Source organism: Nicotiana tabacum, chromosome 16 (assembly GCF_000715075.1).
Source record: "Nicotiana tabacum cultivar K326 chromosome 16, ASM71507v2, whole genome shotgun sequence".
Classification (NCBI taxonomy): Eukaryota; Viridiplantae; Streptophyta; class Magnoliopsida; order Solanales; family Solanaceae; genus Nicotiana; species Nicotiana tabacum.
Genome location: NC_134095.1, coordinates 153,254,798 through 153,280,987, shown reverse-complemented (window position 1 = coordinate 153,280,987; position 26,190 = coordinate 153,254,798). Strand labels below are relative to the sequence as shown.

Below are 26,190 nucleotides of genomic sequence, written 5' to 3'. Positions count from 1 at the left end.
TGGCATGACAATTACAACAAGTCAATAGGTTACCTTCCATGCATCGCCTGATTTAACGTCACGTCATGACATAGATGAGCCCATTTAAGGCTCGTTCGACCTCTAAGGTTCAGTCAGATGGATCACTGACACTTCTTTGGGTTCTTCCATGCCCACATATGGTTTCAATCTTTGCCCATTGACTCTAAATGTATAGGAATCTTTTTCTGAGGCAATCTCTATGGAGCCTGAAGGGAGCACTTCAACCACTCGAAATGGTCCAGACCATCGTGACTTGAGTTTACCCAGAAATAGCCTTAGTCGTGAGTTATAAAGCAACACCATATCTCTGGGATTGAAATTTCGTTCAACAATGTTCTTTTCGTGCAACCTCTTCATTCTCTCCTTGTATAACCGTGTGCTCTCGAAAGCAAGAAATCAGAACTCGTCTAGCTCATGAAATTTTGTGACTCTATTTGTTCCCGTAACTTCAATGTCCAGATTTAGCTATTTCATTGTCCACCAAGCTCTATGTTCTAGTTCCACTGGCAAGTGACAGGCCTTCCCGAACACCAACTTGTATAGTGACATACCAATTGGTGTTTTGAAAGCGGTTCTGTAGTCCCAAAGTGCATCATCTAGCTTTTCTGCCCAATCAGTTCTTTTGGTGTTCACAGTCTTAGTCAGCACACTCTTTATTTCTCTATTCGACACTTCGACCTATCCACTGGTCTGAGGATGATATGGAGTTGCCACCTTGTGGCGCATATCATACTTTGCTAGCAATTTCTCGAAGGCTCGATTGCAGAAGTGAGTGCCTCCGTCACTGATAATAGATCTCGAGGTCCCTAAACAGGTGAATATATTCTTCTTCAAAAACCCCACCACCAACCTTGCATCATTGGTGGGGAATGCTGCAACTTCTACCCATTTGGACACGTAATCTACAGCAACAAGTATGTACCTATTGCCAAAGGAGCTGATGAAGGGGCCCATGAAGTCTATACCCCATACATCGAACACTTCAACCTATTGAGTTGGGTTCATGGACATCTCATGGTAACGGGAAATGTTCCCGGTTCGCTGACATTCATCACAGCCCTTCACCCATTGATGTGCACCCTTAAACACTGTTGGCCAGTAGAACCCAGCTTCTAAAACTTTGGCTGCCATACTGACTCCTCCAAAATGTCCGCCATATGCCAATGCATGACATGCCTGCAAAATAGAAGATTGTTCTATTTCGGGGACACACCTCCAGATCATATTGTCAACACAAATTCTAAACAGAGAAGGTTCATCCCAGTAATACATGCGGCAATCATGGTAAAACCTTTTCTTTTGCATAGAGGAAAGATCATAGAGAACTATACCGCTTGCTAGGTAATTTCAAAGTCTGCATACCGTGGCACTTCCTCAAGGCTTGTGGTGAGTAGCTTCTCGTCTGGAAAAGTTTCAGAATATCCTCTACCTCAACTAAGTTTTCAGCTCTTTCAATTCGCGATAGATGATCAACGACCTAGTTTTTCGTGCCCTTACAATCACGAATCTCCAGGTCGAACTCTTGCAGTAACAACACCCAACGAATCAGGCGCGATCTGGACTCTTTCTTTTCAATCAAGTACTTGAGAGCAGCATGATCAGTATATACAATTACCTTAGAGCCAATCAGGTATGATCTGAACTTGTCGAATGCGAACACCACAACCATAATCTCCTTTTTCAGTCATAGTGTAGTTCAGCTGGGCTCCACTTAATGTTCTACTGGCGTAGTAAATTGGGTGCATTATCTTGTCTTTCTGCTGTCCTAGCACTGCCCCCAGTGCATAGTCACTGGCGTCACACATGATTTCGAATGGTTGCACCCAGTCAGGGGCAACAATGATAGGTGTTGTGACTAGCATCTTTTTCAACTCCTCTAATGCTACCCTGCAATCATCAGAAAACATGAAGGAGTGATATTTTTCTAACAACTTACAGAGAGGGTTGGAAATTTTTGAGAAGTCTTTGATGAATCTCTGGTAGAAACCGGCATGCCCTAGAAAGCCTTGACTGATGTGGGGGTGGTAGCTTTGCTATCACATCAAATTTAGCACGATCCACCTCGATTCCCTTGCTTGATACCTAGTGTCCCAAGACTATACCCTCTTGTACCATGCAATGACACTTTTCATAATTAAGTACACGGTTAGTCTCGATACATCTTTTCAACACTCGAGTCAGGTTTGTAAGGCACTCATCGAATGAGTTTCCTGCCATTGAGGAATCATCCATGATCACCTCCATTATGTCTTTGACCATGTCAGTGAATATGGACATCATGCACCCTTAGAATGTGGCAGGTGCATTGCATAGGCCAAAAGGCATCCTCCGGAAGGCATAAATCCCATATGGACATATGAATGAGGTCTTCTCTCTGTCCTCTGGTGCAATGGAGATTTCGTTTTACCCTGAGTACCCATCCAGAAAGCAGAAGTGGGACCTCCCTGCCAGTCTGTCACGCATCTGATCAATGAAGGGAAGTGGGAACTGGTCTTTCCGGGTGGCCAGATTCAATTTCCTATAGTCCATACAAATTCTCCAGCCGGTGATAGTTCTTGTAGAAATCAACTCATTGTTATCATTTTTCTACCACCGTCATACAACCCTTCTTAGGAACACATTTCACCCGGCTAACCCAGTTGCTATCAGAGATGGGGAAAATGATTCTTGCATCCAACCACTTAATAACCTCCTTCTTCACCACTTCCTTCATGTTGGGGTTCAGCCTCCTTTGGTTCTCCCTAGAAGCTTTGTGCCCCTCTTCCAGCAGAATTTTATGCATACAGTATGCCGTGATGATCCCCTTAATGTCTGCCATGATCCACTCGATGTCAGTCTTGCACTCCGTGAGTACCTGCTGTGAGCACGTGATTTTTGCCTTAAATATGTTTATTCCCAAAATCCCAAACAAAATAATTTTCCTTTATTTTTTACAATTTTTGTGCATTTTAGTGTCATTTTCTGATAATTGTTGCATTCTATTTGTGCATGTTAATTCTATAAAGTACAAAAGTACGCATTTTTGCGTTTAGGTTTTAGTACCAATTAAGGTTTAATTGTTTTAAAAAACAAAACATGAAAATCACAAAAAATTAAGTTCACTTTTGCATTTTAATGATTGTTATTGTGAATTGGTCATGAAATAGCTGTTGAACAATTCTAGTAATTAATTAATCTTTGTTTTGAAATAACTAGGATTTCATGTTAGTTTTACATTCCCATAAAAATTAGAAAAATTATAAAAATTTTAAAAGTGAGAAAAGAAAACAAAAAAAAAGGAAATAAGAATAGAAATTGGGTCTTAATAAAAGACACAAATTTGGGCCAAATCAAAAGAATTTCTCGGGCCCAAACGCCTCAAAACTGTTGCAAACCAGTCCAGCCCAAATCCCTACCCGGTCTGCCCCCTCTTCTAAACGAAACGGTGTCGTTTCGGGGTCTTTGAATCAGGACCGCTGGATCTCATCAATCCAACTGTCCGGAACTAACGAGGTTTCTAGTTTAAAAAGGTCCGAAAACCCACCCCAGACCCTCGTCTTCCTCACCCCACCCCTCCTCTCAAACCCTAATCCGCATCACCCCTAAATCCCTCGCCGGCGGTGAACGCAACCTACACCGTTCACCCCCAGATTAACACCACAGGTCCCCCATGAACCCCTCTTTCCACTCCCGTTATTAGTTTTCCTCGAATATTGCCGGAACTCGTCGAATCTTAGTTTGAAGTTTTCCAGCCAAGTGACAAGTTCATCCAAATCAGCCCAAAATCACACCACATAATCCCCGTTCTTCCATCAACCCTAATCCATGGTTATTTTCTTTCAAATCTCTGTGAAACGGCCCGAATCTTAGATCTAAGAATTTCTGGCCAAAACCCTAAACCAAATCTTTTTGATTTCGAACCGTAGTATCCTTAACCATGTGTTCTCTCGTAAGAACACATGGTTAGGGATGTTACGCGTCAAAAATCTGAAAGGATTCAAACGTTTCTGACTGGCCGGAGTTCCTTGTGCCTCTGTGACTTTTTACTGTTTCCTTTTACTCGCATGTTTGAAGTTTTATTTACAGTTTTTGTTTCGTTAATTTTTCTGTTAATTTTATGATTTATTTGTGTTAGTTTAGTTCTGTCAATTGTTGATTAGTTCTGAGTTGATATTTGTTTGAATGATTATGAGTTTATGGATTAAGAATTAGTTTCAGTTCATTTAATGTTGTTCATGTTAGTTTAAGCTTAGTTTGATATCATTTAGTTTGATTGAGTTAATATAATTGAACAATTGGGTTTGGTCAGTTGATTGATTGATTTCTGAGTGCTAATTAATCATTCTCAGTTAGTTTTAGATTGGATTAGGGTATTGGTTATAGTTGTTAAGAAAGAGGGAAGGTTCAGTAACTTTGAGGAGCTTTCAGGGGTAATTTGGGTATGGAAAAGGGTAGTTCTGATAGGAATAGTAATATCAAGGTATATGGAGGGGCAATATAGGTATTGTATGGGTAGAGGAATACCCTAGGGCCTTCTAGAATGGGATTTTAGTGCATATTTCAGCACAAAAGGGGTGCTTACTTGTTTAGCAAGTCAAAAATAGGGGGACTAAACTGAAAATAGGGAAGGGACGAATTAGAAAATCAGATTCTGATTTATTCTCTTTGGGTTGCCTATAAAAGGGCATGAAATGCCTTGAAAAAGGGCTTCTTCTTCTTCTTCCTTCAGTTCTAAGCTCGAAAACCCCCCACAAAAGGCTCTCCTCCCTGCTTTCAAATCCAGTTATTAGTTCCATTCCAGTATTCAAAAAATACAAACATCAAAAAAATGAAAAATCAAAAACAACCTTACAATTTCAGTATTAGTTCTGGATTCCGGTTAGGTTTTGAGTTTAGCAGTATTACAAAGGAGTATGGGTTCAGCTGGGAAGGCTAGGAGTGCATTTAAAGTGTGTTGAATTGATCTGTGGAGTCTGCCTATATTTCCGATTTTCAAAGCAATCTGCCTGTATTTCTGTGGTGTAATATTGCTGAGTTTGTTGCTGTTGCTGTTCAAAGTAGCTGACTCCTCTCCTTTTCTCTATTTACATTCCAATTTCCAGGTACATTCCCCTGAACCTCACTGATGTATGCTTGTTGAAGTTGAAATGAAATGTTCAAGGGGCCTGTTATTCAACTGAAAGTAGTCTGTATTTTGACTGATATTAATAGTGTAGTTTCCAGTTATATAACTGGCAGTTATGTGCAATTAAACTTGTTCAGTAAGGTTGATTACATGTTAAAAGTTGCATAATGTTGAACTGTTGAATTGGACATTTGAAATAGCATTGAGCATATGTGGTCTAATTTGAAAATTTGTGTGAATTCAATAGTAATCAGTAGCAATTGGATCTATGTAAATGATATGTGAATTCAGGAGCAAGTCGGGTGACATTCGGCCTGGTTACTAGTAATTTTGTCATTGGTCGTGATAGTGTAGTAGAAGGTCTGCTTTTGATTAAAGGTTCTGAAATCGTTTGGTAGGCAAAACATAGTTATTGTTAGGTGATTGGTATCGAAACCAATTAAAAATCATGAAACAAGATTCATTCATAATTGGTTTGGTTCATTAGAGCAGCAGGTCTTGATAGGTAATTGGTAGGACAAATCAATTTAGTAATTTTGGAACTCACGGCTATCAGCTAAATGAGGGTATGCATTGTCATTGTAGTGATTCGTTGATGTTATATCAAACGTGACAATGGAATTATACCCATATTCGTTGGGCCAATTAGGCTGTATCAACGTCGTGAGGCAGGCCCATTTTATTTGAATTTGGTTTTCTTTAGTTTACTTCAATGTAATTCAAATTCTAAATTCGTTAGTCTTTTAAAGACACATAAATAAGTAGGAAATCATAGTTACTTCGGGATTGCTACTAGCCTCGCCCGAATAAAATCACATACGCGGGCTGTCAACAATTGGTTATAAAAATGATTAGAAATTGGGATGGCCATTTAGCAAATTCCATGGTCTTCCTTAAAATCATATTACATTAGAATCTTTAAGCTCGATTTAATTAAATTACTTCCTTAAACTCAGGTGCGCATTGATGCGACCCAAATCCAAATCTCGATGAAGTCGAAATATGTTGACAATCACGGGCGCATTGATTGCGATGGGGTTCGAAACGCGTTTTCACGACATCGTAATGCTTAAAAATAAATAATGATAGAAAGAGGTCCACAAATTGAGACGAGCCTCACCACACAAAAATGAATAAATGTGGGGCCCTCAATAAATGTTTGATTATAAATATTTTAGAATTTGGGATGGCCGTTTAGCGAACTTCATGGCTTTTCCCCAAATAATGCTACGTTAGCATATTTAAGCATGATTTAATTAAATTACTTTCTTAAACTCGGGTGCGCCTTGATGCGACTCAAATCCAAATCTCGACGAAGTCGAAATGTGTTGATAACCACGGGTGCATTGATTGCGACGTGGTTCGAAACGCGTTTTCACGACGTCGCAATTCTTTTAAAATAAATAACGATAAAAAGCGGTTTACGAATAAAAAGCACATAAGTTAGCATGTATTAAAATCAGATAAAATCAAATATAACAATTAAGCGACCGTGCTAAAACCACGGAACCCGGGAATGCCTAACACCTTCTCCCGGGTTAATAGAATTCCTTACTCGGATTTCTGGTATGCGGACTGTTAACAGAGTCATAAATTTCCTCGGTTCGGGATTTAGCCGGTGACTTGGGACACCATTAATCTCTCAAGTGGCGACTCTGAATAATTAATAATTAAATCCCGTTCCGATTGTCCTTTAAATGGAAAAACTCCTTTACGCCCTTTGCGGGGTGTAGGTAGAAAAAGGAGGTGTGACAGCTCTGGCGACTCTGCTGGGGACCGAACCCAGAATCTCTGGTTCAGGGTTCAGAATTCGAGCTTAGAAAATTGTTGTATTTAATTATATCTGATTTTCCTACATGTTTTTGCTGAGTATGCTAAATGTTACCGCTTTGATATTATCTGAACTGTATATAAACTTTGCCGACACCCTTCTCTCTTCACCTCCGGGGATGTGCTTACTGGTTGAGACTCCCTATTCTGTTAGTGTCATACCTTGAAATAAGAAAGAGGCTGGACAAGTTACGAAGCCGGATGGCCTTTTGGTTCCCGGTAAGTTGCCCCCTCCTCGATTCGAGTTGTCCGCTCGGGTACACAGTCTAGAGCACTGACCCAGGTTTTGAACATAGAATAACATGACTTCACGCCAGATCCCTAGTAGGAACGCCTATTTGCATCACATTGCATTTGACTTAGGGGACTCAACACAGGAGTTGGGTTCGTCTAGGACTAGCAACCTGAAATGAAAAGACCATGTTGATGCATTCTCTTGTGCTGTGCATTTATTTGTTCCGAACCTGCATGTTGACCGGTTTCTGAATCTCGGGTGTTGGAAAATTGAAATAAAGAGAGAGAGTGAAATAAAATGTCAGTTAGGGAGTTAATTGATTATTTTAGAAATAAGAAATCAATGACCAATTACTGGCGAAACTCTGCCGAAATTTTTGGGAAAATGAAGAAGAAAAGAAGGGAAATGTTTATAGAAAAAGAGTCTTTGTTTTGAAAAACATAAGTTGTTTCATTATTTTGTTGAAAAAAAATGAAAAAAGAAAAAGAGTCCGTTTTTTTTAGCTTGGAAAAATAGGTTGTTTTAGTTGTTAAAAAAAAAAAGGAAAAAGAGTTTTGTTTTTAATAGTTGTTATTCACTTATGCTAAAAACAAAAATGGAAAAGAGTCATTGTTTTAAAATAATTTGGTTAATTTGCCCGAAATACGCATGTTTGATTCTCACAGGGCGTGAGATACGTAGGCAACCCTCATCGGGTCCAACCTCCCCTTTGCAAAAATAGTCAAAAAATAATGTGTCAAAAATAGCCAATGTTCCCAAACGGAACGCCAGAAGGCTGACCTCGCGTAGATAGCCACCTTTGGTCATGTGTTTTCATTTTTTTATTTTATTTATTTTTATCTCAAAATGAAAAAGAAGCTAAGTAGAGCCGTCTTGTCATAAATAGCCTTAAAATCTTTTTCCCAGAGCACTGAAAGGCCATGTTTGAAAGTCAAGTTCTTCGCTTGAAAATATATAGGTAATTTTGGGTCGCAAATATAGACAGTTTTCTTTGTTGAGTCAAACAAGAGTTTTCTTTTGCTTAAATGCTTTAATAAATGTGCAGGATGAGCACGATGGTAAATGAGCCCTTTTCAATAATGACCAAAATCCCTTTTGAGCTGCAGTTATGGTGGAATGATTTAGGCAAAGAGGGGCAAGACGAAGTGAGAAAATATTTGAAAGACCTTCCGGATTTATTAAACATTCAGCCTCGGGGGGATATTATCAGGGCATTGGTCGCCCATTGGGATTCGGCACATAATGTATTTCATTTTTCAGACTTTGAGCTCACCCCAACATTGTAAGAAATAGCGGGGTACATTGGAAGTGATCAAGCTCCATTGAGGTTCAAATACTTGATTGCTCCAAGGGCCATTACCATACACCGATTCTTGGATTCCTTGAAATACCCCGAACAGTTCATCATCCAGATTTTGCAAAGGGTTTCTGCAGTTTCCGCTTTATGTATGATAGATATGGCCACGGGGGCGGGTTCAATAATCCAGACTTTAAGCTATGCAGTAAAAATAGCCGACAAAAATGGGAGTAACACAAACGAGCGGCATTTATGATAGCCTTTTTGGGCCTCATAATATTCCCAAGGAAAGATGGTAATATTGATTTGAAAGTAGCGGGAGTCGTCAGTACCTTGCAAACCATGGGGAAAAGCACTTTAGCACCTATGATCGTGGCTGATATCTTCCGAGCTCTCACTGCGTGCAAAGCTGGGGGAAAATTTTTTTAGGGATGTAACCTGTTGTTACAAATGTGGATGACTGAGCATTTGTGCCCTCGCTCTCAGTTATTGAGTTATGGTTCGGTTGAGAAAACTTGTATAGGTGAATTTTACACAAGAATCAAAGGGACTAGTCTACCTGAAGGAGTCACGGCCTGGGCATTATTATTTCGGAACCTCAATGCCAGCCAGATACAGTGGGCGCTTGGATGGTTGCCTGTCGAAGAAATCATATATATGCCAGCAGACCCGCCCGCATTTTTTGTTGATGGGACTCAAAAGCATCCAGCCCTATGCACCATATCGGGTTCTGAGGCAACTCGGGAGATATCAAGTAGTACCGAGAGATGAAGATCTGAGTGCCCAAGTGGTCGAAATTAGTCCTGACGGTCGATTCCCCGAGGAAGAAGTTCGCCAAATTTGGAGTGAGTGTCAACATTTGATGACGAACACTTGTGTGTCTGATAGGGTTAAAAAGAAAGTTGCCCCAGGGTATCATGATTGGTTCAGAGGTGACGTGGCATGTGAGAGACTGGCTAAAAGACCTCATCTCGAAGACTTTGCCAAGTCGTCCCAAGAACAGTGGGACTGGTTAGCAAAGGAAGAAGGCTATCGAGTTGAGATTGGTAAACTAAAGCAGCAAGTTGAGAGTTTGAAATTCGAAAACAGTGTACAGGTTGTCGCGGATCAAGGTGAAAAGAATAGACTGGCTCGAGAAAATGAAGCACTTAGGGCCCAAATCCGACAGTTAAAGATAACCATCGATAAGCAACCGAGGAGCCGATCCGATGAGTAATTGGTAAAAAGATTGGAAAACGAAGTCAGAGAATGGCGGGATGAATTAGAAAAATCTGAGAATGTCATGACATAACTTAAAGCCCAGTGGGCTACAAGAACAGAGGAGCATCGCCAATACTAGAATTAGTTGAAAAGAGACCATGAGAAAATTGTTGCCAATTTAAAGAGAAAAGTGGTTGCCCTTGAGGGTAAAGCGGTTAGGCAGGCTAGAGATTTTGAAATTGAAAGTGGACATTGTTACAACTTGTTGGCCCAAATGGAGGTAGAAGTGCATCAGCTGCAAGACCAACACCTGCGAGACTCTCAAGCTTTAAAGACGTGCAACGATCAGATAAGACGCTTGCTCATAGAAAAGAAGCAAACAAAAGACAGGATTAGAGCCATAGCTCATGCTATTTTCAGGAGATGCCGGGTTTGCCAAGACATGACCCATACTACTTTTGCCTCAGCAGTGATGATCTATTTGGAGCGAACCATGAATGAGTTAGAGCAGATTGAAAGGGATTTAGATCCTAGGCCCGCGGCGAGGCCGAACGACGCCCCGCGGACACCTAAGTTTGAAGCACTAGAATATGCATAGTCTGTATCTGTAATTTTTTACCATTTTGATTCAGTCTTTCGTATGTCTGTTATCTGTCCAGGTCAAGTATGTCTGCAGTTTTAGAGTCTGTATTTGCTTTTAAATTGCGTCTGTTAGCTTCGTTCCGAAAATGTTGGGTTTGTAATAGTTTGTTTAGTGATGAAAATTGAAAATTTCGAAAATTCTTACTTCCACCCTTTATTTTTGCATTTATTTTCACGAACTACGCTTGGTCTGATTCGTGCGGGGTCACGATACGTAGGCAATCTCCATAGGATTCGACCATAATCGTAAGAAAAATAGAAAGAAGAAAAAGAAGAAAATAGAAGGAAAACCGAGAAAGAGAGAAAGAAGGAAAAGAGCAGAAAAATAGAAAGAGAAAGAAAAGCACAAGAGAGGGATGAGGTGAAGAAATTTGAAAAAAAAAGGAAAAGAAACAAGGAACGAAGTGTCGGGATGACGCATGCAATCGAGCAAACGCATAATAGAAACTATTAACTGTATAAGTACATTCATGCCAACGTGCGGTTGTTAAATCTGTTAAGACTTAATCGCTAACAAAGTGGTTGTCTAAATGTGTGAGCCCAGGCAGGTGGTTAGTTGATTGGCAATTCTGGCAACTCACCCGTATAACACCCGATCGAAGGATCAAGTAAAAATGACAGGGCAAGATTCGGAAGTCAGTATCGTAGACCCTTCAAATGAGGTTGAGGTAATAGATGTGGGTGCTATGAAAGAAGAGATGAAGAAATTAAAAGCACAAATGGCTGAAATGCATCGGGCATGGTCTCAGGGACATCCGGCCCCACTATATCCTGCTAATCCATCTTACATCCCACCCTTGGCCCAAGCTCAAGAGCCCACCACTCCCCACGCATCTTCAACTTTGCCCTATCCCGCTCAGGGTTATGGTACCACTTCATACGCTCCCCCAGCTCCACCCCCAAAACAGAACCCTTCACCACCCACGGTTCCAGTCTTTGTTGCACCTCCCCCAGCTCCACTACATAGATCGTCCAGTGAGCCGCTATTCCAAGCTCACGACACCTAATATTACCCTCCCGAACCCACTTTCAAAGCACCTGAGCCATATACCTATTCTCCCCACTTTGAAATCCCTGGAGAGGTTGAGAAACTGGTTAAGAATATAGAACAGGAGGAAGTGATTCGTAAAGTCAAAAGCCTGGAGCAATCCTTCAGGAACATGCATGGTTTAGGTAACCAAGTCAGCGTCGCATACAAAGATTTGTGCTATTTTCCTGATGTTCAGTTGCCTGCGGGGTTTAAAATGCCGAAGTTTGACTTGTATGAGGGTCACGGTGACCCAGTAGCCCATTTGCGTGGCTTTTGTAGCAAAATGAGAGGTGCTGGGGGAAAGGATGAATTGTTGATAGCCTATTTCGGTCAAAGCCTGAGCGGGTTAGCGCTAGAATGGTACACGAGGCAAGACCCCGGTCGATGGTATACATGGGATGATTTGGCACATGCATTCATTGGCCATTTTCAATATAACCTTGAGATAGTCCCTGATCGTCTGTCATTGTTGAAGCTGGAAAAGAAGCCTGGGGAAAGTTTAAGAGAGTTTGGTTTCTGCTGGAGGGAACAGGCTGCAAGGGTTGATCCTCCCATGAGGGAGAGTGAGATGGTAGATTACTTCTTACAGACATTGGAACCTAGCTATTTCGGCCATCTAGTGACATCTGTCGGAAAGTCGTTTAATGAAGTGGTAAAGATGGGAGCCATGATTGAAGAAGGATTGAAATCTAACAAGATCTTGAGCTACTCGGTGTTGAAAGAAACCACCCAGGCCATCCAAAGCGGTACTGGTGGTGTGCTTGGAAAGAAGAAGAAAGAAGAAGTTGCTACAGTTGAAGCTAGTGCTTGGTCCAGGCCCAATAACCCTCCGCTCTATTACAACCAACCCAGACCCCACCACCCAAACTACCAATATACCCCATATGGCCCACCGAAACACTATTATCCACCGCAAGAACCACACTTTTCTATTCACCACGCCCAGACCTACACACAGCCCCTAGTGCACTCACAATGACGTACACCGAATCCCCAAAAACACACATCCATCCCCACAAAACACCTATCCACCTCCAAGGGCAAACAGACCAGGAACCAACTTCCGCCCAAACCAAGCTTTTAGAAGTGAGAAGGCCCCAAATAGAAAAATATTTACTCCATTGGGAGAATCTTACACTGCTCTCTTCCATAGATTGAAACAGTTGGGAATGTTGACCCCGATTGAATCCAAAGCACCAAACCCCCTTCCTAGAAACCTGGACCATTCTGTTAGCTGTGAGTATTTCTCAGGGATGTCGGGGCATGATACTGAAAAATGTTGGAAGTTGAAAAACGCGATACAAGAGCTCATTGATAATCATCGTATTGAGGTACAGGCCCCAAAGGCCACGAACATCAATCAAAATCCTTTACCAGCGCATTATGAGGCCAATATGATCGAACTGATACATAAGGGGGCAGAGCCTAAAAAACCTTCACAGGTGGTTATGGTGATTCGTTCTACGGAAGCCAAAGAAAAGACAGTGGGTGCAAGGCCAGTGGTTCAGTTAAAAGCAACAAAAGACAAGCCACTGTTGGTAATGGGAAAGAGACCATCTGTGGCTGCAAAAAAGCCGGAGCCAGTCAAGTTAATGGCACCAGGGTCATCATCTGCACCCGTGGTGGTTGTGAAAGGAGCCTACGTAGAACCGGTTGTCATAAAACCGGTAGTCCAGTTACCCATGATTGATAGCAAAGCCGTACCGTGGAGATATGACAAGGTAGTGGTGACATACAAAGGAAAGGAAATTGAGGAAGAAAGTTGTGAAGCACAAGGACTAACCCGGTCGGGACGTTGTTTCGCTCCCGAAGAGTTGAGAAAGGCTAAGGGCGCTAAAGACAATCCAGTGCCAGTCAAAAAAGCTGTGACGGAAGAAGAGGCAGAATAGTTTCTAAAGAAGATGAAAGTACAAGATTATTCCATTGTTGAACAATTGAGAAAAACACCGGCCCAAATCTCGTTGTTGTCACTATTGATTCACTCTGACGAGCATTGCCGAGCTTTGATGAAGATATTGAATGAGGCTCATGTGCCTGACAAAATTTCAGTGAACCATTTAGAGACAATTGCCAACAAAATCTTTGAAGTGAACAGGGTAGCATTTTCTGATGATGAATTGTTTGTGGAAGGCACAGAACACAACAAAGCTCTCTATTTGACGGTCAAGTGTGAAGGTTCAATGGTTACTCGGGCACTGATCGATAACGGGTCGAGTGCTAATATTTGCATGTTGTCCACGTTAAACAAGTTGAAGATCGATGAGGATAGAATCCGGAAAAATAGCATTTGTGTTCGAGGGTTCGACGGAGGGGGAACAAACACAGTAGGGGATATTGTACTCGAATTGACTATTGGCCCAGTCGAGTTCACTATGGAATTTCAGGTGTTGGACGCTGCAGTATCCTACAATCTTTTGTTGGGTCGACCATGGATTCACGCAGCCAAAGCTGTGCCTTCCACGCTGCACCAAATGGTCAAATTCGAGTGGGACAGACAAGAAATTGTGCTACATGGGGAAGATCCCACATGCGCCATGAATGATGCCATTGTGCCCTTTATAGAAACTGAAGATGATAAGGGACCATTGGTTTATCAAGTCTTCGACACGGTCCCGGTGAGTAGAGTGCCCGAAGGTAAAAGCATGCCATGTCCCAGGGTGGGAGCTGCGACCGTCATGGTAGTATCAGAAATGCTGAATAAAGGGTTCATGCCAGGGAAAGGTCTGGGGGCTGAACTTCAGGGCATTATTCAACCTATGTCCCTTCCCAAAAATCTGGACACCTTCGGATTAGGTTTCAAACCAACAGCGGCAGATGTTAGAAGAGCCCGTAAATTGAAAAAGAAAGCTTGGGTTCTTCCTAAACCTATCCCACGTTTGTCCAGGTCCTTCGTCAGGCCGGGTAGCAAGAAACAGTCATTGGCAAAGATGTCAGGTTCACTTATTGGGACAGAGGGGAATTTGGATAAGGTGTTTGAGAGAGTATTTGCTGAAGTAAACATGGTTGAGGCCGAGACAGGGTCAAGCGGAGCAGATATACAGTACATCGGACCACATGCTAACATCAACAATTGGTAAGCTACTCCTCTTCCAATTCGGAGGGAGTCATGGTAGTGGGTTTTGTTTTCCTTTTGTCACCTGGATTATTTCAGGATTTGTAATCCAGTTGCTATGTTCCGTCCGTTTGGATGAGTTAAAACCTTGTTATCTTTACATTTAATGAAATGCAATTTTCTTCGTCCCTAATTCTCTTTCCATTTTCTTTTATTTTCTTTTTGTACAGTTCTTTTTATGTTGATATCAATGATATGACATGCATGGGGAAACTTCGGCCCAGATTTAAAAGCCAATATAGCTCGGAAGTAATAATACAAGAAATCGAGTGTGATGATGGGGTGGATGGTAACAATGATGAAGCTTATGAGGAAATTAGTAAAGAATTAAGTTATTTTGAAGAAAAACCCAAACCTAACTTAAATGACATAGAAGCAGTTAATCTAGGGGACCAAGGCAATGTGCGGGAAACTAAAGTAAGTGTTCATCTGGACCCACAACTCAAAGAGGAGATAATTAAAGTATTGCATGAGTATAAAGATGTTTTTGCATGGTCATATGACGACATGCCAGGTCTAAGCACCGATTTGGTGGTTCATAAATTACCCACTGATCCGGCACTCCTCCCTGTCAAGCAGAAGTTGAGAAAGTTCAAAACGGACATAAGTGTGAAGATCAAAGAAGAGATTACCAAGCAGTTTGAGGCAAAGGTCATTCAGGTTACGCGGTACCCCACTTGGTTAGCCAATGTCGTGCCTGTGCCGAAGAAAGATGGCAAGACCAGGGTGTGCGTCGATTATCGAGACCTTAACAAGGCAAGTCCAAAAGATAATTTCCCACTGCCCAACATCCATATACTGATCAACAATTGTGCCAAACATGATATTGGCTCTTTTGTGGATTGTTATGCGGGTTATCATCAGATTCTAATGGACAGGGAAGATGCAGAAAAGACGGCATTCATCACGCCGTGGGGAACATATTGTTATCGGGTCATACCGTTTGGTTTGAAAAATGCCGGGGCAACTTATATGAGGGCCATGACAACCATATTCCATGATATGATACATAGGTAAATCGAGGTGTACGTGGATGATGTGATTGTGAAGTCTAGACAGCAATCCGACCATGTCAGAGATTTGAGAAGTTCTTTCAAAGGCTTCGCAGGTACAATCTTAAGCTCAATCCTGCAAAATGTGCGTTCGGGGTGCCATCTGGGAAGTTGTTGGGGTTTATAGTCAGCCGGCGGGGTTATCGATTAGACCCGTCGAAGATCAAAGCCATTCAGGAGTTGCCACCTCCAAGAAACAAAACCGAGGTGATGAGTTTGTTGGGAAGATTGAACTATATCAGTAGGTTCATTGCTCAGCTCACGGCAACTTGTGAACCAATTTTCAAGTTGTTAAAGAAGGATGCCGCGGTCAAATGGACTGATGAATGTCAAGAGGCTTTTGATAAGATAAAGGGGTATCTGTCAAATCCACCCGTATTGGTCCCGCTAGAACCAGGGAGGCCTTTGATTCTATATCTGACAGTTGTGGACAGTTCATTCGGCTGTGTACTGGGGCAGCACGATGTTACGGGCAGAAAGGGGCAGGCTTTCTACTATCTCAGCAAGAAGTTCACATCTTACGAGATTAAGTATACTCATCTGGAAAGGACATGTTGCGCCCTAACTTGGGTGGCACAGAAGTTGAAACATTATTTGTCATCTTACACTACTTACCTTATATCTCGCTTGGACCCATTGAAGTATATTTTTCAGAAATCCATGCCCACAGGGAGGCTTGCAAAGTGACAGATCTTGCTTACAGAGTTCGACATTATCTATGTGACACGGACTGCCATGAAAGCACAGGCATTAGCCTATCATTTGGCTGAGAACCCCGTCGATGAAGATTATGAGCCTTTGAAAACCTATTTCCCTGATGAAGAGGTGATGCACATTAATGAATTGGAACAAGCTGAGAAGTCGGGATGGAAACTTTTCTTTGATGGGGCCGCAAATATGAAAGGCGTGGGAATAGGAGCGGTACTTATTTCGGAAATAGGTCAGCATTACCCTGTTACAGCTCGGCTTCGTTTCTACTGTACAAACAACATGGCAAAATATGAGGCATGTATATTGGGATTGAGATTAGCTGTGGATATGGGTGTACGGGAAGTCTTGGTCATGGGTGACTCGGACTTACTGGTACACCAGATTCAAGGAGAATGGGAAACACGGGATTTGAAGCTTATACCGTATCGGCAGTGTCTGCATGAGCTTTGCCAGCATTTTCAGGCCATAGAATTCAGGCACATTCCAAGGATTCATAATGAGGTTGCTGACGCTTTGACTACTTTGGCGTCAATGTTGCACCATCCAGATAAGGCTTATGTTGATCCATTGCAGATTCAGATCCGTGATCAGCATGCTTACTGTAATGTGATAGAAGAGGAAATTGATGGAGAGTCGTGGTTCCATGATATCAAAGAGTACATTAAAACGGGAGTATATCCGATACAGGCCACCGGTGATCAGAAAAGAACGATTCGGCGATTGGCAAGCGGGTTTTTCCTTAGTGGAGGAGTGTTGTACAAAAGAACTCCAGATCTCGGTTTGTTGAGATGTATAGATGCAAGGCATGTCACAACTATCATGACTGAGGTACATTCCAGAGTTTTTGGACCGTATATGAGTGGGTATGTTCTAGCAAAAAAGATTCTCCTAGCGGGTTATTATTGGCTCACGATGGAGCGGGATTGTATCAGTTTTGTGCGTAAGTGTCATCAATGCCAAGTACATGGAGATTTGATTCATTCTCCACCATCAGAATTACATACGATGTCCGCACCATGGCCTTTTGTTGCGTGGGGCATGGATGTTATTGGGCCAATTGATCCAGCAGCATCAAATGGGCACAGGTTTATTTTGGTAGCTATAGATTATTTTACCAAATGGGTGGAAGCTAAGACGTTCAAGTCTGTGACTAAGAAAGCTGTAGTCGACTTCGTGCACTCAAATATCATCTGTCGGTTTGGGATTCCAAAGGTAATCATCATAGATAATGGGGCTAATATTAATAGTCATTTGATGAAGGAGACGTGTGAGCAGTATAAGATTACCCATCCGCATTCTACTCCATACCGTCCCAAGGCAAATGGTGCGGTTGAAGCAGCAAATAAGAATATAAAGAAAATACTCCGGAAGATGGTTGAAGGATCTAGACAGTGGCATGAGAAATTACCTTTTGTATTGTTAGGATATCGCACCACCGTTCGTACCTCGGTGGGGGCAACTCCTTATTCATTGGTATATGGTACCGAGGCAGTAATACCCGCAGAAGTGGAAATCCCATCTTTGCGAATCATTGCAGAGGCTGAGATTGATGATGATGAATGGGTGAAAAGCCGTCTTGAGCAGTTGAGTTTGATTGATGAGAAGAGATTGGCATCAGTGTGTCATGGCCAACTGTACCAACGAAGAATGGCAAGAGCATACAACAAGAAAGTACGTCCAAGGAAATTCGAAGTCGGGCAATTAGTACTGAGGCGGATTTTGCCTCATTGGGCTGAAGCGAAAGGAAAGTTTGCCCCAAACTGGCAGGGACCATTCGTAATAACCAGAGTGTTGTCTAACGGAGCATTGTATTTGACAGATGTGGAAGGAAAATGTATAGAAATGGCCATCAATTCCGATGCGGTCAAGAGATATTATGTATGATTTCTTTATTTTCTGAATGTATCTGTTTGTATTTGGCATATCTTAAAGATTGAAATGATGAAGGCGTTTTGTCTTGCTATCCAAACACTCTTATCCCTTGTTATCCCCTTTTAGCCTTACTTATTTTTCATACCCCTCTTTCGGAATCAACGGCACTATCAGGGAACACAGGTGCCGAACATAAAAGAAAGAAGAGAAAAACAAAAGGAAAAGAAAGAAGAGAAAAACAAAGGAAAAGAAAAGAAAGAAAAGCAAAAAGAAAAAAAAAAGAAGGAAAAAGGAAAGAAGAGAAGAAAAAAGAAAAAAAGAAGAAAAAAGGAAAGAAGAAAAGGAAAAGAAAGAAAAGCGAAAGAAAAGAAAGAAGAGAAAAACAAAAGAAAAGAAGAAAAAAGAAAAAGAAGAAAAGAAAAAGAAAGAGAAAGAAAAGGAAAGAGAAAGAAAAGGAAAGAAAGAAAACACAACAACAAAAGTTAAATACAGTGAACTACGTTTGACTTGATCCCGAAAGGGTACGTAGGCAGCCTTACTCCGAGGTTCAGTCATACCAAAATAGAAATCCAAAAGTCCCCAAGCAAGAAACTGGGGCAGAAGTTGTGGTTTTTGTGAAAATTGGATTCCGAAAGTTGTAATTTAAACTCATTCGAATTGTTTTGAGCCTTTTATACCTTTCTTTCTAACCCAATCCAAAAGCCTACATTACGGTCCAAAGAAAGACCTTTTGATCAATTTCTAAGAAATGCCAGGTCAAACAGGTAGCAGTAATTCGTATCAATGGCGACACTCTGGTCCAAGCAAGAAAGAATGAAAGTAAAAATGAGAGAGTCTTATTGGTGAAAACCTTCACAGGCACCGTAAGGCGACGGGAGCTGAGAGAAAATAAACGAGAGAGTCTTATTGGTGAAAACCTTCATAGGCACCGTAAGGCGACGGGAGCTGAGAGAAAATAAATGAGAGAGTCTTATTGGTGAAAGCCCTCGCGGGCACCTTGAAGCGAAAGTGAGTCGGAAAATGTTTGAATGGCAAAGGGTCTGTGGGTGGAAAAATGTTTTGAGGTACCGCAGGAAAGTAAAGTTAAAGTTTGGGTAATTCAAACAAGTGATGGAAGTTCGGGGCAACCAAGTATGGCGATTGAAAGCCGGTTATTTGGATAGATTGGGCCGGTCAATTCAAAATGCATGTCATAACCATTGGTACCAGCTGTCTCGCTCAGATAAGTTTCTTTTCCTTCTCTTTTAAAATAACCATCTGGTTTTGGATTCTTCTTATCCTTGACTCAAAAATCATCGCATTTCATTTTCTTTTGAGGGTTTTATCTAGTTGAGATGTTTCAGTGCTAGTCTTGGTCAATGCAAGCAGAAAGGACTTCAAAGCTCACTACCGGTTTCTAGAAATGTAAAGAACAACGTGGTCATAGCATGTCAAAAAATAACTTGATGTCAGGTAGAACACAGGGAATTAACAGAAGCTCCATCGGTGAAATTATTGGGGAATGTCGTGGGAAAGGCAAAAACTTAAACAAAAGGTCAGAAAATGAAATAACAGCATGGGTGTAAAACAATTAGGTCGCCGGATGTTGGGAAATTTAAAAGTTGGTCAGAAAGCCAGGCGGTTCAGGGACAGTGCGTGAAAGGCAGTCAACACAAAGCAAGGCAGTGGAAGGATTTTTCAGCAGGAAGGCCATCAACTAACCACCATTTTAAACTGACGAAATTTTCTTTGATTGTAACAGGGGCAGAAAGTTAGCCGTTGAAAAGGAATTCTCCAAGAAGGAAAACAAGCAGTAATCAGGTTTGACCGCAAGTGCGGTTTGATTAAATACGAGATAATCTTGAAGTGCATAAAGGGAATGGAATTGGATTGCAAAGTTGGCATGATTAGAATAAGTGCAAGTTGTCAGGACCTTCCTGGATAATAGGACGTAGTTCATATACCCGGGTAAGATACCTTGGTACAGTGAGAAGTAACACCTTAGGTTCATAATTGTTTGGAGCAATCAGGAGCCCGCCTGGATAACAGAGGACATACAATTTAATTTTAGTAATCAGGAGTCCGCCTGGAGAATAGAGACATAAAATTTAATTTTAGTAATCAGGAGTCCGCCTGGAGAATAGAGACATACAATTTAATTTTAGAAATCAGGAGTCCGCCTGGAGAATGGAGACATACAATTTAATTTTAGAAATCAGGGGTCCGCCTGGAGAATAGAGACATACAATTTAATTTTAGTAATCAGGAGTCCGCCTGGAGAATAGAGACATACAATTTAATTTTAACAATCAAGAGCCTGCCTGGATAATAGAGGAGTAGTTTCAATTCTAAGTTCAAACAGTCAGGAGCCCGCCTGGAAAATGGAGGTGTTTAATATTTTAAGCAGTCGAAATCAGGAGCCCGCCTGGAGAACATAGGTGATATAATTCAATTTTAGTTTTCAATCAATCTCTTTGTCTGTTTTGAAGTCAGGAGACCGCCTGAAGAATAGAGGTATGCAATTCAAGTTTCGGAGGTCAGGAGCTCGCCTGGATAACAGAGGAATACATACAGTTCAAGTTTCAGAAGTTGGGAGTCCGCCTAAGGGAATAGCAACATGGATTTTATCGAGAAAGAACAAGACAACAAGGCAACAAGGAAGTACAAGAGCAAGTTTGAAGAATTTAGATAGGATTTTTATAATTCATAGAGCATAGTTAGTTTAGCTTCTTTTATCTTTGACATGGTGTAATAAGGGAGGTCAGCAAGCGGTAACAGCAGCAGTAACAACAACAAGCGCAGCACAATCACAGTTCCTGGTAGTCCCAGCTACCAGACATTCCCGAACTACACTGACCTGATTCCTGTTTAGCCCAGGATATGTAGGCAACCTCTGAAGCAGGATGCGGTCAAACTTTTCAAAAATGCTTCACACGGAATTTTCAAACAGGCAAAAATCGCTCGTATGTGCTCACTTATATTTGCCCGAAAACCCTTCATGTTTCCGAGCAAAGAGGGGCAGCTGTGAGCACGTGATTTTTGCCTTAAATATGTTTATTCCCAAAATCCCAAACAAAATAATTTTCCTTTATTTTTTACAATTTTTGTGCATTTTGGTGTCATTTTCTGATAATTGTTGCATTCTATTTGCGCATGTTAATTCTATAAAGTATAAAAGTACGCATTTTTGCGTTTAGGTTTTAGTATCAATTAAGGGTTAATTGTTTTAAAAAACAAAACATGAAAATCACAAAAAATTAAGTTCACTTTTGCATTTTAATGATTGTTATTGTGAATTGGTCATGAAATAGCTATTGAACAATTCTAGTAATTAATTAATCTTTGTTTTGAAATAACTAGGATTTCATGTTAGTTTTACATTACCATAAAAATTATAAAAATTATAAAAATTATAAAAAATTTAAAAGTGAGAAAAGAAAACAAAAAAAAAGGAAATAAGAATAGAAATTGGGTCTTAATAAAAGACCCAAATTTGGGCCAAATCAAAAGAATTTCTCGGGCCCAAACGCCTCAAAGTTGTTGCAAACCAGTCCAGCCCAAATCCCTACCCGGTCTGCCCCCTCTTCTAAACGAAACGGTGTCGTTTCGGGGTCTTTGAATCAGGACCGCTGGATCTCATCAATCCAACGGTCCGGAACTAACGAGGTTCCTAGTTTAAAAAGGTCCGAAAACCCACCCAGACCCTCGTCTTCCTCACCCCACCCCTCCTCTCAAACCCTAATCCGTGCCTCCCCTAAATCCCTCTCCGGCGGTGAACGCAACCTACACCGTTCACCCCCAGATTAACACCACAAGTCCCCCATGAAGCCCTCTTTCCACTCCCGTTATTAGTTTTCCTCGAATATTGCCGGAACTCGTCGAATCTTAGTTTGAAGTTTTCCGGCCAAGTGACAAGTTCATCCAAATCAGCCCAAAATCACACCACATAATCCCCGTTCTTCCATCAACCCTAATCCATGGTTATTTTCTTTCAAATCTCTGTGAAACGGCCCGAATCTTATATCTAAGAATTTCTGGCCAAAACCCTAAACCAAATCTTTTTGATTTAGAACCGTAGTATCCTTAACCATGTGTTCTCTCGTAAGAACACATGGTTAGGGATGTTACGCGTCAAAAATCTGAAAGGATTCAGACGTTTCTGACTGGCCGGAGTTCCTTGTGCCTCTGTGAGTTTTTACTGTTTCCTTTTACTCGCATGTTTGAAGTTTTATTTACCGTTTTGTTTCATTAATTTTTCTGTTAATTTTATGATTTATTTGTATTAGTTTAGTTCTGTCAATTGTTGATTAGTTCTGAGTTGATATTTGTTTGAATGATTATGAGTTTATGGATTAAGAATTAGTTTCAGTTCATTTAATGTTGTTCATGTTAGTTTAAGCTTAGTTTGATATCATTTAGTTTGATTGAGTTAATATAATTGAACAATTGGGTTTGGTCAGTTGATTGATTGATTTCTGAGTGCTAATTAATCATTCTCAGTTAGTTTTAGATTGGATTAGGGTATTGGTTATAGTTGTTAAGAAAGAGGGTAGGTTCAGTAACTTTGAGGAGCTTTCAGGGGTAATCTGGGTATGGAAAAGGGTAGTTCTAATAGGAATAGTAATATCAAGGTATATGGAGGGGCAGTATAGGTATTGTATGGGTAGAGGAATACCCTAGGGCCTTCTAAAATGGGATTTTAGTGCACATTTCAGCACAAAAAGGGTGCTTACTTGTTTAGCAAGTCAAGAATAGGGGGACTAAACTGAAAATAGGGAAGGGACGAATTAGAAAATCAGATTCTGATTTATTCTCTTTGGGTTGCCTATAAAAGGGCATGAAATGCCTTGAAAAAGGGCTTCTTCTTCTTCCTTCAGTTCTAAGCTCGAAAACCCCCCACAAAAGGCTCTCCTCCCTGCTTTCAAATCCAGTTAGTAGTTCCATTCCAGTATTCAAAAAATACAAACATCAAAAAATGAAAAAATCAAAAACAACCTTACAATTTCAGTATTAGTTCTGGATTCCGGTTAGGTTTTGAGTTTAGCAGTATTACAAAGGTGTATGGGTTCAGCTGGGAAGGCTAGGAGTGCATTTGAAGTGTGCTGAATTGATCTGTGGAGTCTGCCTATATTTTCGGTTTTCAAAGCAATCTGCCTGTATTTCTGTGGTGTAATATTGGTGAGTTTGTTGTTGTTGCTGTTCAAAGTAGCTTACTCCTCTCCTTTTCTCTATTTACATTCCAATTTCCAGGTACATTCACCTGAACCTCACTGATGTATGCTTGTTGAAGTTGAAATGAAATGTTCAAGGGGCCTGTTATTCAACTGAAAGCAGTCTATATTTTGACTGATATTAATAGTGTAGTTTCCAGTTATATAACTGGCAGTTATGTGCAATTAAACTTGTTCAGTAAGGTTGATTACATGTTAAAAGTTGCGTAATGTTGAACTGTTGAATTGGACATTTGAAATAGCATTGAGCATATGTGGTCTAATTTGAAAATTTGTGTGAATTCAATAGTAATCAGTAGCAATTGGATCTATGTAAATGATATGTGAATTCAGGAGCAAGTCGGGTGACATTCACCCTGGTTACTAGTAATTTTGTCATTGGTCGTGACAGTGTAGTAGAAGGTCTGCTTTTGATTAAAGGTTCTGAAATCGTTTGGTAGGCAAAACATAGTTATTGTTAGGTGATTGGTATCGAAACCAGTTAAAAATCATGAAACAAGATTCATTAATAATTGGTTTGGTTCATTAGAGCAGCAGGTCTTGATAGGTAATTGGTAGGACAAATCAATTTAGTAATTTTGGAACTCACGGCTATCAGCTAAATGAGGGTATGCATTGTCATTGTAGTGATTCGTTGATGTTATATCAAACGTGACAGTGGAATTGTACCCATATTCGTTGGGCCAATTAGGCTGTATCAACGTCGTGAGGGAGGCCCATTTTATTTAAATTTGGTTTTTTTGTAGTTTACTTCAATGTAATTCAAATTCTAAATTCGTTAGTCTTTTAAAGACACATAAATAAGTAGGAAATCATAGTTACTTCGGGATTGCTACTAGCCTCGCCCGAATAAAATCACATACGCGGGCTGTCAACAATTGGTTATAAAAATGATTAGAAATTGGGATGGCCATTTAGCAAATTCCATGGTCTTCCTTAAAATCATATTACATTAGAATCTTTAAGCTCGATTTAATTAAATTACTTCCTTAAACTCGGGTGCGCATTGATGCGACCCAAATCCAAATCTCGATGAAGTCAAAATGTGTTGACAATCACGGGTGCATTTATTGCGACGGGGTTCGAAACGCGTTTTCACGACATCGTAATGCTTAAAAAATAAATAATGATAGAAAGAGGTCCATAAATTGAGACGAGCCTCACCACACAAAAATGAATAAATGTGGGGCCCTCAATAAATGTTTGATTATAAATATTTTAGAATTTGGGATGGCCGTTTAGCGAACTTCATGGCTTTTCCCCAAATAATGCTACATTAGCATCTTTAAGCACGATTTAATTAAATTACTTTCTTAAACTCGGGTGCGCATTGATGCGACTCAAATCCAAATCTCGACGAAGTCGAAATGTGTTGATAACCACGGGTGCATTGATTACGATGTGGTTCGAAACGCGTTTTCATGACGTCACAATTCTTTTAAAATAAATAACGATAAAAAGCGGTTTACGAATAAAAAGCACATAAGTTAGCATGTATTAAAATCAGATAAAATCAAATATAACAGTTAAGCGACCGTGCTAAAACCACGGAACCCGGGAATGCCTAACACCTTCTCCCGGGTTAACAGAATTCCTTACTCGGATTTCTGGTATGCGGACTATTAACAGAGTCATAAATTTCCTCGGTTCGGGATTTAGCCGGTGACTTGGGACACCATTAATCTCTCAAGTGGCGACTCTGAATAATTAATAATTAAATCCCGTTCCGATTGTCCTTTAAATGGAAAAACTCTTTTACGCCCTTTGTGGGGTGTAGGTAGAAAAAGGAGGTGTGACACCTGCAAAAGCTGTTGTGCCTGCACATCTAACAAACTAGATAAGATAATAATAGGTAATGTGGAGTTAGGTCCTAGAAATGCATACCTGAGATGGGCGGGCAGTGGCGTCAACTCCAGCTTTGGTGGTTCTTCTATGGATGGCTTGGATGGAGGAGTTTCTCTGTTTTCTAAGTGCAGGGGCTCGAATTCAAGTGTTCTCTCCCAAAACCCTTTGCCCTCTAGAGCCAGCACCCATTCTGCCAATTCTTCCCTATTCACCTCATCTAAATTCACAAGACATGCAGCAAGAGGATCCTCAATAGTCAATGTATCATCATCCTCTTCGACGATTACATCCATGACATCAATAAGAGAACAATTGGTGAATTCACTTGGTCGCCTCGTAGATTTCTACACGTTGAATGTTATCTCCTCATCGTTCAACCTCATATTGAGCTCCCCAATTTCACAATCAATAAGTGCTCTCCCTGTGGCCAAGAACAACCTTCCCAAAATTATGGGAATTTCTTCATCCACTCTACAATCCAGAATCAAAAAATATGCAGGGAACACAAATTTTCCTATCTGTACTAACACATCATCCAAAATACCTAAGGGTCTTTTCACAGTTCTGTCAACCAACTACAACAACATAGACGTGGGTCTATCTCTTCCAATCCCCAATCTCTTATAGATCGCCAGAGGCATAAGATTTATGCTAGACCCAAATCACAGAGTGCTTTGGCAAAGGCAAAGTTACCAATGGTGCAGGAAATTATGAAACTCCCTAGATCAGATAACTTCTCAGCAACTGGTCTAGTCACCACATCACTACAGGTCTGAGTTAGAGTCACTGTGGCCAAATCTTGGAAGTCAAATTTTCGGGACATTAAGTCCTTCATCATTTTTGCATAACCAGGCATCTCTTCAAAACATCAATCAATGGAATATTTACCTGGATTTGTTTCAACATCTCCAAGAATTTCTTGTAATGTTCCTCTTTCTGGTATTTGGCCAGCCTCTGTGGGAATGGTGCTGGAGGTCTCTTCTTCTCGATGATTTGGATTTTCTCTTTGTCGAACACCACCTCAACTAC

The 26,190-nt window shown here is 40.8% G+C and overlaps 1 protein-coding gene across 1 annotated transcript; it reads right to left on the bottom strand.

The window, feature by feature from the left end:
- Positions 1-699: 699 nt before the first annotated feature.
- On the bottom strand, positions 700-25,454 carry LOC142170468 (uncharacterized). Its single transcript, XM_075232383.1, has 4 exons — positions 25,201-25,454; positions 1,665-1,908; positions 1,068-1,197; positions 700-923 (listed from the first exon to the last, which is right to left on the bottom strand). The coding sequence occupies exons 1-4, from the start codon at positions 25,452-25,454 to the stop codon at positions 700-702; spliced, it is 852 nt and encodes a 283-aa protein (XP_075088484.1).
- Between the last annotated feature and the right edge of the window lie 736 nt (positions 25,455-26,190).

Bases quoted from the DNA above. Each gene is read 5' to 3' on its own strand.
- LOC142170468 (XM_075232383.1), bottom strand. From the start codon at position 25,454: ATGGATGTAATCGTCGAAGAGGATGATGATACATTGACTATTGAGGAT. The intron at 1,909-25,200 runs GTATGCATTTCT...TGATGATTGCAG, and splicing joins CCACTGCCCGCCCATCTCAG to GGTAGCATTAGAGGAGTTGA. The intron at 1,198-1,664 runs GTTCAGATCATA...TCTATTTTGCAG, and splicing joins GTGGTGTTCGCATTCGACAA to GCATGTCATGCATTGGCATA.